The sequence below is a fragment of the Euleptes europaea genome, chromosome 18 (genome assembly GCF_029931775.1).
Source record: "Euleptes europaea isolate rEulEur1 chromosome 18, rEulEur1.hap1, whole genome shotgun sequence".
Classification (NCBI taxonomy): Eukaryota; Metazoa; Chordata; class Lepidosauria; order Squamata; family Sphaerodactylidae; genus Euleptes; species Euleptes europaea.
Genome location: NC_079329.1, coordinates 25,877,202 through 25,889,921, shown reverse-complemented (window position 1 = coordinate 25,889,921; position 12,720 = coordinate 25,877,202). Strand labels below are relative to the sequence as shown.

The 12,720-nt window shown below is 45.6% G+C and overlaps 1 protein-coding gene across 1 annotated transcript in view; it reads right to left on the bottom strand.

Annotated features, from left to right (window-relative positions):
* The window catches only part of SKAP1 (src kinase associated phosphoprotein 1), a 124,649-nt gene extending 124,547 nt beyond the window's left edge, over positions 1–102 (bottom strand). The window contains exon 1 of the mRNA XM_056864627.1: positions 75–102. Coding sequence (XP_056720605.1) covers positions 75–102 — 28 coding nt within the window. The remainder of the gene's footprint in view (positions 1–74) is intronic.
* Positions 103–12,720: the final 12,618 nt, after the last annotated feature.

Here is a 12,720-nt window from a genome sequence, read left to right as displayed (position 1 = left end):
GCTCCAATAAACAGTTATAAAACACCCGTCCTTTCCTGTCCAGAAGACGCAGAACTTCATTAAGCTCAACTTACTTTGCTCAATCTTCACTAGACCGGTCATGTGTGCTTGCGAACCGGCCACCATTTATTGTTAAAGCAGACTAGCTCATTTTCCGGGGGACTGAGGAAGGCTCAAATGCACCTCTCTCCCCCCCCCCTTTGCCTCCCCTACCCTCTATTCATTTTGTTCCACAAGCGTCTCAGAGCAGACGGATGGGAGAGAAAAGTTCACGCGACACAAGTCTCGATGGGCTTATTTAAACACCACTGAAATATATGCTCGACGAAAGCTGGTTTCGCCTCGGCCTGCAGGCCATTACTCATGGAGGGTTGATGTATAAGTAATAACATATGGGCAAGCTGTGTGGTGACACGGCCAACACACTGGCTCACTTCAGGGTGTCTTTGGGCTGAAAATTTGCTGCCGGTACCTGCGGGCCTGAGACTTAGGGGTCCTTTGGGTCTAGAGAGATAAGGCTCAGTTGCTGAAGGAGGCCTGAGGAAGGAAAAGACCCATCCCATCAAGGACTACTCAAGGCGCAGTTGGCTGGCATACCATAAGAACATAAGAAAAGCCATGCTGGATCAGGCCAAGGACCATCAAGTCCAGCAGTCTGTTCACACAGTGGCCAACCAGGTGCCTCCAGCAAGTTCTCAGACAAGACGACTGAGGCTGCACCATCCTGCCTGTGTTTCACAGCACCTAATATATTTGGCATGCTCCTCTGATCCTGGAGAGAATAGGTATGCATCATGACTAGTATCCATTTTTATTAGTAGCCATGGATACCTCTCTCCTCCATGAACATGTCCACTCCCCTCTTAAAGTCTTCCAAGTTGGCAGCCATCACCACATCCTGGGGCAGGGAGTTCCACAATTGAACTATGCGTTGTGCGAAGAGATCCTTCCTTTTATCTGTTTTGAATCTCTCATCCTCCAGCTTCAGCAGATGACCCGGCATTCTAGTATTATGAGAGAGGGAGAAAAGCTTCCCCCTGTCCACTCTCTCCGAACCATGCATAATTTTATAGACCTCTATCGTGTCTACCCTTAACCGCCTTCTTTCCAGGAAAAACACCACAATGTCATCCCACTGGCTGAGAGAGTTTTATGAAACGTTCTGTGCCAAGCCTGTTTTTTTGCAATAAAGGACCTCTTAGCCCAATACTCTTGGAGTCTTCCAATATGAGCCCACAATGGAAGGATCTGTGACCAAGCAGGAGCTCCCTGCACAGTGTGTATATATCAAACACATGTTGTAAAGTATGCACTTTAAAACACTGCAGATCACATTTCTGCTTTGCATGCCAAGATACATACTAACTGATTGAAGAGGCACTAATAAATCAAGACAAGGTCACTTCCCTCTGCCGTAAGACTCACAATTTCCTACCTTCTATATTTGTCATTCCTTGCATGTTCTTGGCCTTGTTAGATGTTTCACCACAATGAATCCCAGTTTGAACTCTACGCTATGAATCCCCATGCAACACTTTCAGGCCCCCTAGACACCTACCTTGCTACTCAAGACCTCAGTGTGCAGGCAGAAGCTGCTTCATCCTCCCTCCAAACACTGTTTTTGCACCCTCAAAATGCCCTGTGGCTCCACTATTGGTTCAGTTGCAAAATCCGATTACTTATGTGTCCCCCAATAATTTTTGCAATACAGCTTGGTGCGGTAACGGCCGCAGATTGGTCCGAAGTATTCACACTCTGCTTCATTCCTGCCACCCAAACATGGAATTAGGAAACAGAGCTTCCAGCTAGGCTCATCGTATTTTAACTTCTTATCCAGTTCTTAGATTGTATAGTAACTTTGACCTAAGTAATTTTTTTACCCTAAGTAATTCCTCCTGATTGTGTCAACAAATGAAAGCAATTTAAGGAGAGGTGGTACTGGAGGACAGGAGGAAGAGACAAAAGGTACAACAAACAGCATGTCATCTTTCAAGTGGAAACAATGGTAATATGATGATATATGGGTGTCATCTGGCCTGTAGGATGTGGGGGCTTAGCTCTTCTACCCCCAGCGGTGTCACTTTGGTGACCTCTACCATTTGTGGCATCTTGGCTCTACTTTGCCCAGGGGACCATCCAGAGCACTGAAGGGCGGATGAAGGATGCTTCCATCTGACCTCACCTCTTCATTGTCTCATGCCTAGGGACATAAATCAGAGGTCTCCCCCTCCTCCATCTACCTGAGTGTCAAGAAATCTTGTGAGAAGACAGCTAATATTCAGTAATTCTTGTCTAGGTATTCTCCCTTTCCTTAAAAAAAAAGCTAATCTTTTTCCCCCTTTTAATATTTTACACAAAAGATAGCTGTCCCCCCAGTACCTGCATTTGGACATAAAATGTTGTCCAGCAACTTGCTTCCACTTTGGAGAAGTCGAATACCATTGAGCTGGAAACAGTGCTTCCTTTCTAAAGTATGAGCAGCCCTGACTGGAATTTATGGTACCACACTTGTTTGAGGCCTGCTTAAAACATTTTCAGCCCACTTTCCACGATGGTCAAAGTGGATTACAACATTTTAAAACCACCATCACCAAAATTTCAACAGATAATTATGGAAATAAAGTAAATTAAAACAGCTGCAGGAAAAAAAATTCAGGGGGCTTAGTGGAGTACAGTGAGAAGGGGGAATCTCTCCACTGCCACTATGTGCAGGGGAGTGGCGCTAAGTTCAATTTTCAAACGGGTGCAACAGGGCAGCTCACAACCACAAGCCATTCTGCTTCCCAGCGTGGCGCAGTGGTTAAAAGTGGTGGTTTGGAGTTGTGGACTCTGATCTGAAGAGCCGGGTTTTGATTCCCCACTCCTCCCCATGAGCGGCGGAGGCTAATCTGGTGAACTGGATTTGTTTTCCCACTCCTACGCATGAAGCCAGATGGGTGACCTTGGGCTAGTCACATCTCTCTCAGCCCCACCGACCTCACAGTGTGTCTGTTGTGGGGAAGGGAAGGTGATTGTAAGCCTCCTCTTCCTTCTTCCTTTTCCCTGGTGAGCCATCTTGTACTGCTACAGTGTGGCTTGATAAGGAAACCAAGGGGAAAGGAGGAGTCCATGGGGAGCCCCCATGCAATCCCCGTTGTATCTGCATTCTACGCAAATGTGGTGGGGCTGAGTAGCATCTGTAGTGTGGTGTAGAGGTTAAGGTGTCAGACTAGGATCTGGGAAACCCAGGTTCGAATCCCCACTTTGCCATGGAAACTTGCTGGGTGACCTCGGGCCAGTCACACACTCTCAGCCTCGACCCTGGCAAGTATTTTGGTGGGAGACCTCCAAGTAAGGTTGCCAGCTCCGGGTTGGGAAATACCTGGAGATTTGGGGGATGGAGACTGGGGGGGCGGGGTTGGAGAGGGGAGGGGCTTCAATGCCATAGAGTTAGGGTTGCCAATTAGTACAAGAATATGCTGAGATATCTGCAAAAACAGTTTGTATAGGAAAACCAAACAAACAATAACAGCAAAGTGCTATATACAGAAGTGACAAATCACATCAGTGAAGTTCTATGTACATAAATTGCCATAAGCATATACAGCAATCTAGGCATATATTTTTCGTATCCTAAATGCAGGTAGATGTTCAATGGATGTTCATATTACTGAAGAACAAGATGGAATGCTGGGATACGATCGTTTCTGAGTCTTATTCAATCCCACATATTTCACCATAAGTGTATGTGTTCACTTCAATGAAGATTAAGAAGTTCCTCATATGGATACATGGTCTTGCTATATACATAAAGATCTGTAGTACAGTAGTATTAAGAATTTTAAAGCAGACCAGGTGCACAGCTTCTTACAAAGACTAGCAGGTTCCTCAAGGGATACAAAATGTAGCAGCACTTCTGTATATAGCACTTTGCTGTTATTGTTTGTTTGGTTTTCCAACACAAACTGTTTTTGCAGATATCTCAGCATATTCTTGTACTAATTCCCTAACCTATGGTAACAATTCAGAGATGTTTGTTTTTGTTGGTAACCTCCAGGTGGTGGCAGGAGATCTCCTATTATAACTGATCTCCATTTAATAGATATCAGTTCACCTGAAAAAAATGGCCACTTTGGCAATTGGACTCTATGGAATTGAAGTCCCTCCCCTCCCCAAACCCCGCCCTCCTCAGGATCTGCCCTAAAAACCTCCTGCTGGTGGCAAAGAGGGACCTGGCAACCCTACATAGAGTCCAATTGCCAAAGCGGCAATTTTCTCCAGGGGAACTGATCTGTCACCTGGAGATCAGTTGTAATAGCAGGAGATCTCCAGTCACACCTGGAGGTTGGCAACCCTACCTCCAAGGAATACCAGGAGCATGATGCTGAGGCAGGCACCTCAGAACATCTCTTACCTTGAAAACCCTATGGGGTTGCCATAAGTCAGCTGTGACTTGATAGCAACAAAAAAAAGCACTGTAATTTAGAATAGTTGAAGCTCTCCTTTGCAGATTAAATACATGAAATCTTTCTAACAGCATGGTACTTTGTAGGCGAGATGATACTAAGTATAGGTTTCACACTTATTTCCATAGTTTCCTTTCTACACCTGCCTCTTCCTTTGATTCAGAGAGTTTGGCATAAAGCCACACCACAGCTGGGAAGTCAGGAAGACTTCCTCTGAATCATATTCTCCCCACCCCAGCAAAGGAAGAAAGAGCACCGTAATCTTTGTGTGGGAGAGGAGGGGAGGTGGTTAGTCAAAAGCCCTGGTGTTGGGCGATATGTAGCTCGTAGATAAAAGTGCTTTCCATTAGCAAAGGGTGAGAGTTGTTCTAAGTGCAGCTTATCTGTGGAGGACAGAATCATAACAAACCCTTTGCAGATAAATGAAGTCATCCTTTCTGCTTGCCTCCCACTGGCTCTGCACCCCATGGCATCCTTTTGGAGTTATGCAACAAACAAGGGGGAAAGGGGCAGGATTTCAAAATAGGAAAGAAATGAGGGCAAACGTAAAAATTATAAGGGGAAAGGGATCCGCCGTTCACAAAAAGACACATATATCTTTTGATGATCGCCTTCTTTTGGAATGCCCATGTGGTAAAACACAGGTTACGAGTAGAAGGCCAAGCCATCTTAAAAATGTTGGCCTTTGCATGTAGCAAAGCAAGTCCATAGACCACTTCATAGCAAGCCCGCTTCTCAGCATGTTCAAACATGTGCATTGGTTCCATGTGCAGGGTGAAATACTAGCCGGTGCTTGTCTGTTCTCTCTACCAAATCTCAGCCCTAAAATGTGTGACTTTATCATCAGGAGCATATATGCCTGAGTATTTTTTTTTTTTTTAATATTATTATTTTCATTTTTAGTCTGCCTTTCTTACTGGGATGGAGTACAAGTTGGATAAACACATTTCAGTCCCTCAATAGGAGAAATAGAACATAGGATAACATCAGTCAATTGGCAAGTGGACTGTAAGACATGATAACATTTGAATTTAACAGCAAAGATTCCTAACAAACAAAAGAATGCAGTTGGGCTGGGCTTGCAAACAAGGGAGGGGGGGGGAAACAATGGAAGCTACATATCTATTTAAGGCAACAAGACTGTTGGTGTAGGAAAGGGTTCATCCCTAATAAAAGCCATCTGGAATTAGGGGAAACAGATTCAGGTCAAAGATTCTTAGCTTGTGGTGTGCTTGAGCCCCCATCCCATGTCCATCTGAGAAATCAAGTAGTGTCTGAAAAGCAGCTGTGGATTTTACAGCAGGCACAAAGAAGTCAGATGTGCCATGCTTTCACACAGGTGAAAGGCACAAGCTGCATTTGCACCTTGAGTTTGTGCATCTTCACAGCAGACACACAATGAGCGTACAGACCCACTTCTTGGTGCTTGCCTGAAGTCACTTTTGCATATGTGGTTAAAACAAGCATGGGACCAGGCCTGACATTTAATTACCTTGACAGCAATAGATTAGTGAGAGCAAAGAGGCAGTTGTGAAGGGTGTGCGTGTGTTTGTGTTTATGGTCAGTCCTATGATGGTAGTTATTAATAGTTGTTATTAAGACAAAATCTCTCTATGTTGTAACAATGGAAATTGATAGCACATCAAAGAATCTCCTCACCTCCTATAAAGGTAAAGGTCCCCTGTGCAAGTACCAGGTCATTCGTGACCCATGGGGTGATGTCCCATCCCGACGTTTACTAGGCAGACTTTGTTTACAGGGTGAGCAAAGCTTGGACTGCAGTACTGTAGCTTACCACTCTGCACCACGGGGCTCCTACACATCTCCTATAGTACAACCATATCAAATAAATGAGCTGCTTGCTCAAAATTCCATGGAGTGTATACTACTGTGAGGAGTATAAACTCCATGGAATTTGATGTGCTATCAATTTCCATTGTTACAACATAGAGAGATTTTGTCTTAATAACTATTGTTAAAAATTATTGTCACAATATAGACAGAGTTGGTATCTTTGCCTATCTGTGTTGACTTCAGTTAACAGTACCTGGAGGTTGGCAACCCTAGCAGACCCTGACCTCTGCCTTGAGTCAGCCCACCAAACAGGTTATCTCAGTGTGGTCCTCTGGCCAAAATGTTTGGACACCCTTGGCCTATACAAATGTTACATAGTAACCCCATGGCACAGAGTGGTAAGCTGCAGTACTGCAGTCCAAGCTCTGCTCACAACCTGAGTTCGATCCCGACAGAAGTTGGTTTCAGGTAGCCGGCTCAAGGTTGACTCAGCCTTCCATCCTTCCGAGGTCGGTAAAATGAGTACCCAGCTTGCTGGGGGTAAAGGGAAGATGACTGGGGAAGGCACTGGCAAACCACCCCGTAAAACAAAGTCTGCCTAGTAAATGTCGGGATGTGACGTCACCCCATGGGTCAGGAATGACCTGGTGCTTGCACAGGGGACTACCTTTACCTTTAACATACCTGCATGGGAGCTCCCTTTTGCTCTTCTTTACTGCCTCCCTCCCAAAAAATCAAATTTGTCATCGTGCTTTTGAAGGATTATCAGTAAACTCACAACCTGCTCACACGACTCTTCAGAAGTATACCTTTTATCTTCCCGTTTAAAAACAAAAGGCCAAGGGGGTTCAGGAAGGGGAATCCAACACCTGCGTGAGGTGCACACCTTGGCAACTCCCACATGTAGCCCCCAACACTTTTGCCTAAAACCATTTCTGCCTCTTCCGGGGATGGGGGAATGGGGGGGGGGGAGAGATGCAAAATGTCCCCGATGATGGATCTGAGCACCTTAATTAACGTAAACAAGACCAAGTGGAACATCAAATAATGTCTTCAGCTGCTTGAAAGACAAGAGGAGCGAGGTGGGCAGCGCTGAGTGAAGCGCGGAGGGCTTTTGATGTGCGGGCCAGCAGGTCCCCAACTCTGTAAATAAAGATGGTCCCCATATCCTGGCTTATCCAAATATTTCCATTCACCCTCACAAGCGGAGAGACGGGGTTGACAGGAGTGGACTCTTCAACTTTCAGCCTTCACCCTGAAGGGGGCGGGGAAGGGGGGAGGCATGAGCACAAGTCACTTACTTTTCTCACAGCCGCTCTGTAATGGCTTAACATTTAGCTGCTTCAACGAGGCTGCGTCAGAGAATAGGATGGCAGGGTTGTCACCTTAACCCCCCCCCCAAGCAGGCTTTCTCTGCCTTTTGAGAGCTGCATAAAAGCAAAGTCTATTCCCTATTCCCCCCCCTCCTTAGTGTGCAATTGATGTTATGGGGGGGGGATGCTGATGTTGTTTTTGGCTTTTCTTGCTCCATGAGCGCTATCATGTGGCGACCATATTTTTAATAATTCAGAATTATATTGGTTTTAAGTGATTTTATTGTTATGTTTGTGGTTTTAATGTTGTTACCTGCCCTGAGCCCGTCCTTGGCCGGGGAGGGCGGGTTAGAAATATGCTAAATAAATAAATAAATAGTGGTACCCGCTGAATTGTCATGCACCAACACTTTGCCTCAACATGAAAGATCAAAAGAAAACATTTTCAGCGAAGATCAAGCAGAAACTATGACAGAACGCCTGCACGGAAATGCTAGAGAAGTTCTTGCACTCCTTAAGAGCCAGCGTGGTGCAGTGGTTAAGAGCAGTGGTTTGAAGCGGTGGATTCTGATCTGGAGAACTGGGTTTGATTTCCCACTCCTCCACATGAGCGGTGGAGGCTTATCTGGTGAACTAGATTTGTTTCCCCACTCCTCCACACGAAGCCAGCTGGGTGACCTTGGGCTAGTGACACTCTCTCAGCCCCACCCACCTCACAGGGTGTCTGTTGTGGGGAGGGGAAGGCGATTGTAAGCCGGTTTGAGTCTCCCTTAAGTGGTAGAGAAAGTCGGCATATAAAAACCAACTCTTCTTCTTCTTCAAACTAAGTAGAACAAGCTAGGGAACCTAGGGAACCTAATTAAAACTAGTTAGAACCCACACCAACATTTGGCAAGAAGTCAACTTTTAAGAAGGATTGGTAGGAGGTCTGTTCTAATGACATGATGCCAACCATTCAGGAAAAAAAAAAGAAGAAACTTATCTAATCCATAATCATCCAGCTTCCCAAAATCTTGAGGAATTTAGAGCAGCAATAAAGCACAGTGAAGAAGACAGCTAGTTGCTTCACAAATCTGGACTGGACTGAACTGTATCAAGCAAATGCAAACTGCTCCTGACTTTAGAAATCTTGTACATTTGCCAGGATTTAACAGGCTCTCCTGCCACTAAAACTGACCCCCACACAAACGCCCAAAGGCAGCGGGTGGCAAGGTGATCGAGAAGCAAGGCGATGTCAGGTTGGATGGAAAGCTGCCACCATTTGTATTCTTGTTCAACAGAAGTCTCCCGGACAGCTCTCACCACGCTACTAGAGCTATATATCATGGAAGATAAACCCCCGATACAAAAACCAAGCCAAGCTGTATGCTCAGCAAATGAAAAGACACTCTTCTCAAGCAGAGCTGGCTTCAGTATGTCCATTACATGCAAGGTAGCTGTATATCAACAAGGAATCCAAGATATTGAGTTTGCCCAACAGTCCAATAAAAGGCTGCACACAAATGTTACAGAGTCAGCAGGTCTCGCAAGCAACAGGAACATTTGGCATTACAGACTCCAGACTGGCACGCAAAGCTATATTAAATGGCTCCTACAGCCCCAGAACCAGAATGGGTGTACGAAGCACAGCACCAACTGTGATCAACTTGCTAAGAGTTACTGATGAGGGGCTTGCGGCAGGTCTTGCCAATGTAGAACCGGCCTCTTAATTTTACCTACCAAAGGAAATGTAATTTAGTGGTATCCAAGGCTCCTGCAAAGGCTAGATGCGCTCCACTGCAGAGCATACTCCCTCGTCCACTAGCACTTATGTTCATGCAGGATCAATGGCTTTTCAATCAGCCCTTGTGGAAACGGATGTGCCAGCAAAAGAGGAAGAGTGCTCTGGGGCAGAGGCATGTGCAGAACTTGTCCAGAGGATCTGAGCCTACGTCACCTGGAAGAAAACTGCAAACCAATTGCCTTATGAAGAGAGATGGTTGGCAACCAGGCATCAAAGGTCAGGGTAGACCGTTACACATCCTAAATAATGTACTTTCAATCAATTTTCAGTGCACTGTAACGATAGTTTGAAAGTGGATTTTGCCGTTTCACACAGTAAAATCTAGCTGCAAGGTGCATTCAAAGTGGATTTTTTTTTTTAAAGTAAAGGTCCCTTGTGCAATTACCGGGTCATTCCTGACCCATGGGGTGATGTCACATCCCGACGTTTACTGGGCAGACGTTTGTTTACAGGGTGGTTTGCCAGTGCCTTCCCCAGTCATCTTCCCTTTACCCCCAGCAAGCTGGGTAATCTTGGAAGGCTTGGAAGGATGGAAGGCTGAGTCGACCTTGAGCCGGCTACCTGAAACCGACTTCCGTTGGGATCGAACACAGGTCGTGAGCAGAGCTTGGACTGCAGTACTGCAGCTTACCACTCTGTGCCACGGGGCTCTTCAAAGTGGATTGAAAGCGCATTATTCAGGATGTGTGAAAGCGCCGTATGTTCTGAGCAGGGCTAGTGTTTTTGTTTGTTCGACATCTATCACGTGCTTTGTGGTAAACAAATCCCAGCAAAATTTATGACTTTGCCATAATGTGAAATGCTCTTCCTTTGGAGACTGGGCAAGATTACGACCAAACATGCTGCACAGAGCACTTATGAGCCTCTCCCCTGCTGTTTCTGTGCATGTATGAGAAACAAAAAAGTAACTTTTGAACAAGCTCGTGTCAGGTTTTTGAACCAATTTGTGGCCATGCAGGGAGGTTGATTTATTAGTGATTTTCAATTTTCTGGCAGTTTTGCTGTTACCTGTGAGCATGTGTTCAATCCAAAAATCATTTGTAGGCCTCCATTCATATGCAGGCTTGGCGGAATCTCCCCCCACTCCCATACACACACAGATTTTAACTTGTCCTTCACATACAGAGAAGTACTTCCTTGGCCACTAAAAATATGTACTTGTAACTTATTGCATGCTAAATTATATGGCTGGCAGATTTTTGTTTGTTTATTGCTCTAGCTTATGGAATGTGAATTGTCACTTTAAAAATTAAATAACGCGGCTACACAGTCGGGCGTCATAAACCTCTTGGCACAATCGTTCTAATGTACTTGCAGCTCATAGTTAGATAGGATTAGGATTCCTGTATGTAATGTATAATATTTTGTGGTACGTTGGATATTAAAATGATGATTTGCATACTGTACCCTCATTGTAGTATATACATTGAGATTTAGTAGGACCTTCAGTCATTAGGTTAAGGCCATGTGTGTGTGTGTGTGTAAAGTGCCGTCAAGTCGCAGCCGACTTATGGCAAACCCTTTTTGGGGTTTTCAAGGCAATAGACTAACAGAGGTGGTTTGCCAGTGCCTTCCTCTGTATAGCAGCCCTGGACTTCCTTGGTGGTCTCTCATCCAAATACTAACCAGGGCTGACCCTGCTTAGCTTCTGAGATCTGACGAGATCAGGCTAGCCTGGGCCATCCAGGTCAGGACGGACGTTAAGGCCATACTGCTGTTTATTTTTGACAACTCATATAATTCACAGCACAATTGCATTTTGCATATTTTGTTAACTTTTTGGCAAAAGGTGGCTTGGAATGGCAGGCAGCTGCCTGCCAATCCATCAGCTGGCTCACAGCAAGGATGGCACGGCCATGAGCAACGCGATCCCGTCGCTTCTGGTTTACTTCCAGAAGAGCTGCAGCGGGATGGGACGATTTACCACTCAAATGTGGGTTTGACTGGTAAATCATCCCATTGTACTGTAGTGCTTCCGGAAGTAAACCGGAAGCAATGAGATTGTGTCGCTCGCGGCTCTGAGACCCTGGAGAGCCACTGCCAGTCAGAGTAGACAATACTGACTTTGATGGACCAAGGGTCTGATTCAGTAGAAGGCAGCTTCATGTGTTCATGTGTGTTCATGGCTGCGCACGTGTGATCCCCACCCCAAAAATCTCTAGCTGGAGGAGAGGGGGGAGGGGCTGGCAACCCTACTAAGAGTAGGATGGCAAAGATCAGGAAATGATTAACTAAATAGCTAGGGAAGTGTGTGTTTGTAATTTTTTGTTCTTTATTCCTTAATTGTCAGTTTCAATTCCATAGCTGTACTGGAGGGAATAGATACAACTGGTAGGTCGTTTTGGGGAGGCCAGGGTTTAGAAATTTATCTGAAGTAACAAAAGCAAGAAACACTACCCCAAGGTGACTGAAATTGACTACAGAATGTAATGGAAGAAATCAGAGGTTGTGGAAAGTTCCTGAAATTGAGTAAAATAGGGACCCCCAACCTTGTGGAGCCTGTAGACACATTTGGAATTTTGAGAACAGGATAGGGTTGCCAACCTCCAGGTACTAACAGGAGATCTCCTGCTATTACAACTGATCTCCAGCCAATATAGATCAGTTCACCTGGAGAAAATGGCCACCTTGGCAATTGGACTCTATGGCATTGAAGTCCCTTCCCTCCCCAAACCCTGCCCTCAGGCTCCACCCCAAAAACATCCCGCCGGTGGCGAAGAGGGACCTGGCAACCCTAGAACAGGCCGTGGGCACCACCACAAAATGGCTGCCATCGGGGAGGGGCTCAGCCAACTGCAAAATGTCTGTCATGGGGGCTGGGGCCAATCACAAAATATTGGGGGTTTCCAAGCCAAGTATCCTCCTATGGTGGAAACGTCCTCCTGGGCTTTTCTGAAGAACCTCCTGCTTCAGTGACAGGGATTAAAGTCAGGATTGGCTCTTCGCTTTGGGAAAGAAGGAAGTGGGTGCCAGGAAACACATTTGTTGGCACCATATTGGGGATCGTGGTACTAGAATGTCACTCTTACAACGTTTGAAGAGCTGCTAAGAGGAGGGAGGGAGGAAGGAAGGTTTTCCTTGGTTGGCCTTGTCTGGTGAGAAGCTTTCCAGGAGGGGCATAACATGAATGATGATAATGTGGTTTAACTGAAGTAGGGGAAGATTCCCACATACTTATTAAGATGATTTATAATACATCTGAGATTACAGTCCTCCATCTCTTCAAAGAAGGATTTGGGGTTAGATTTTAATAAGCATGATTGTCAGTGGGTGGATTTGTATGAGATTTCAGCCTGAATTGTATTACCAGCGTGGTGTAGTGGTTAAGAGCGGTGGACTCTAATCTGGAGAACCGGGTTTGATTCCCCACTCCTCCACATGAGCG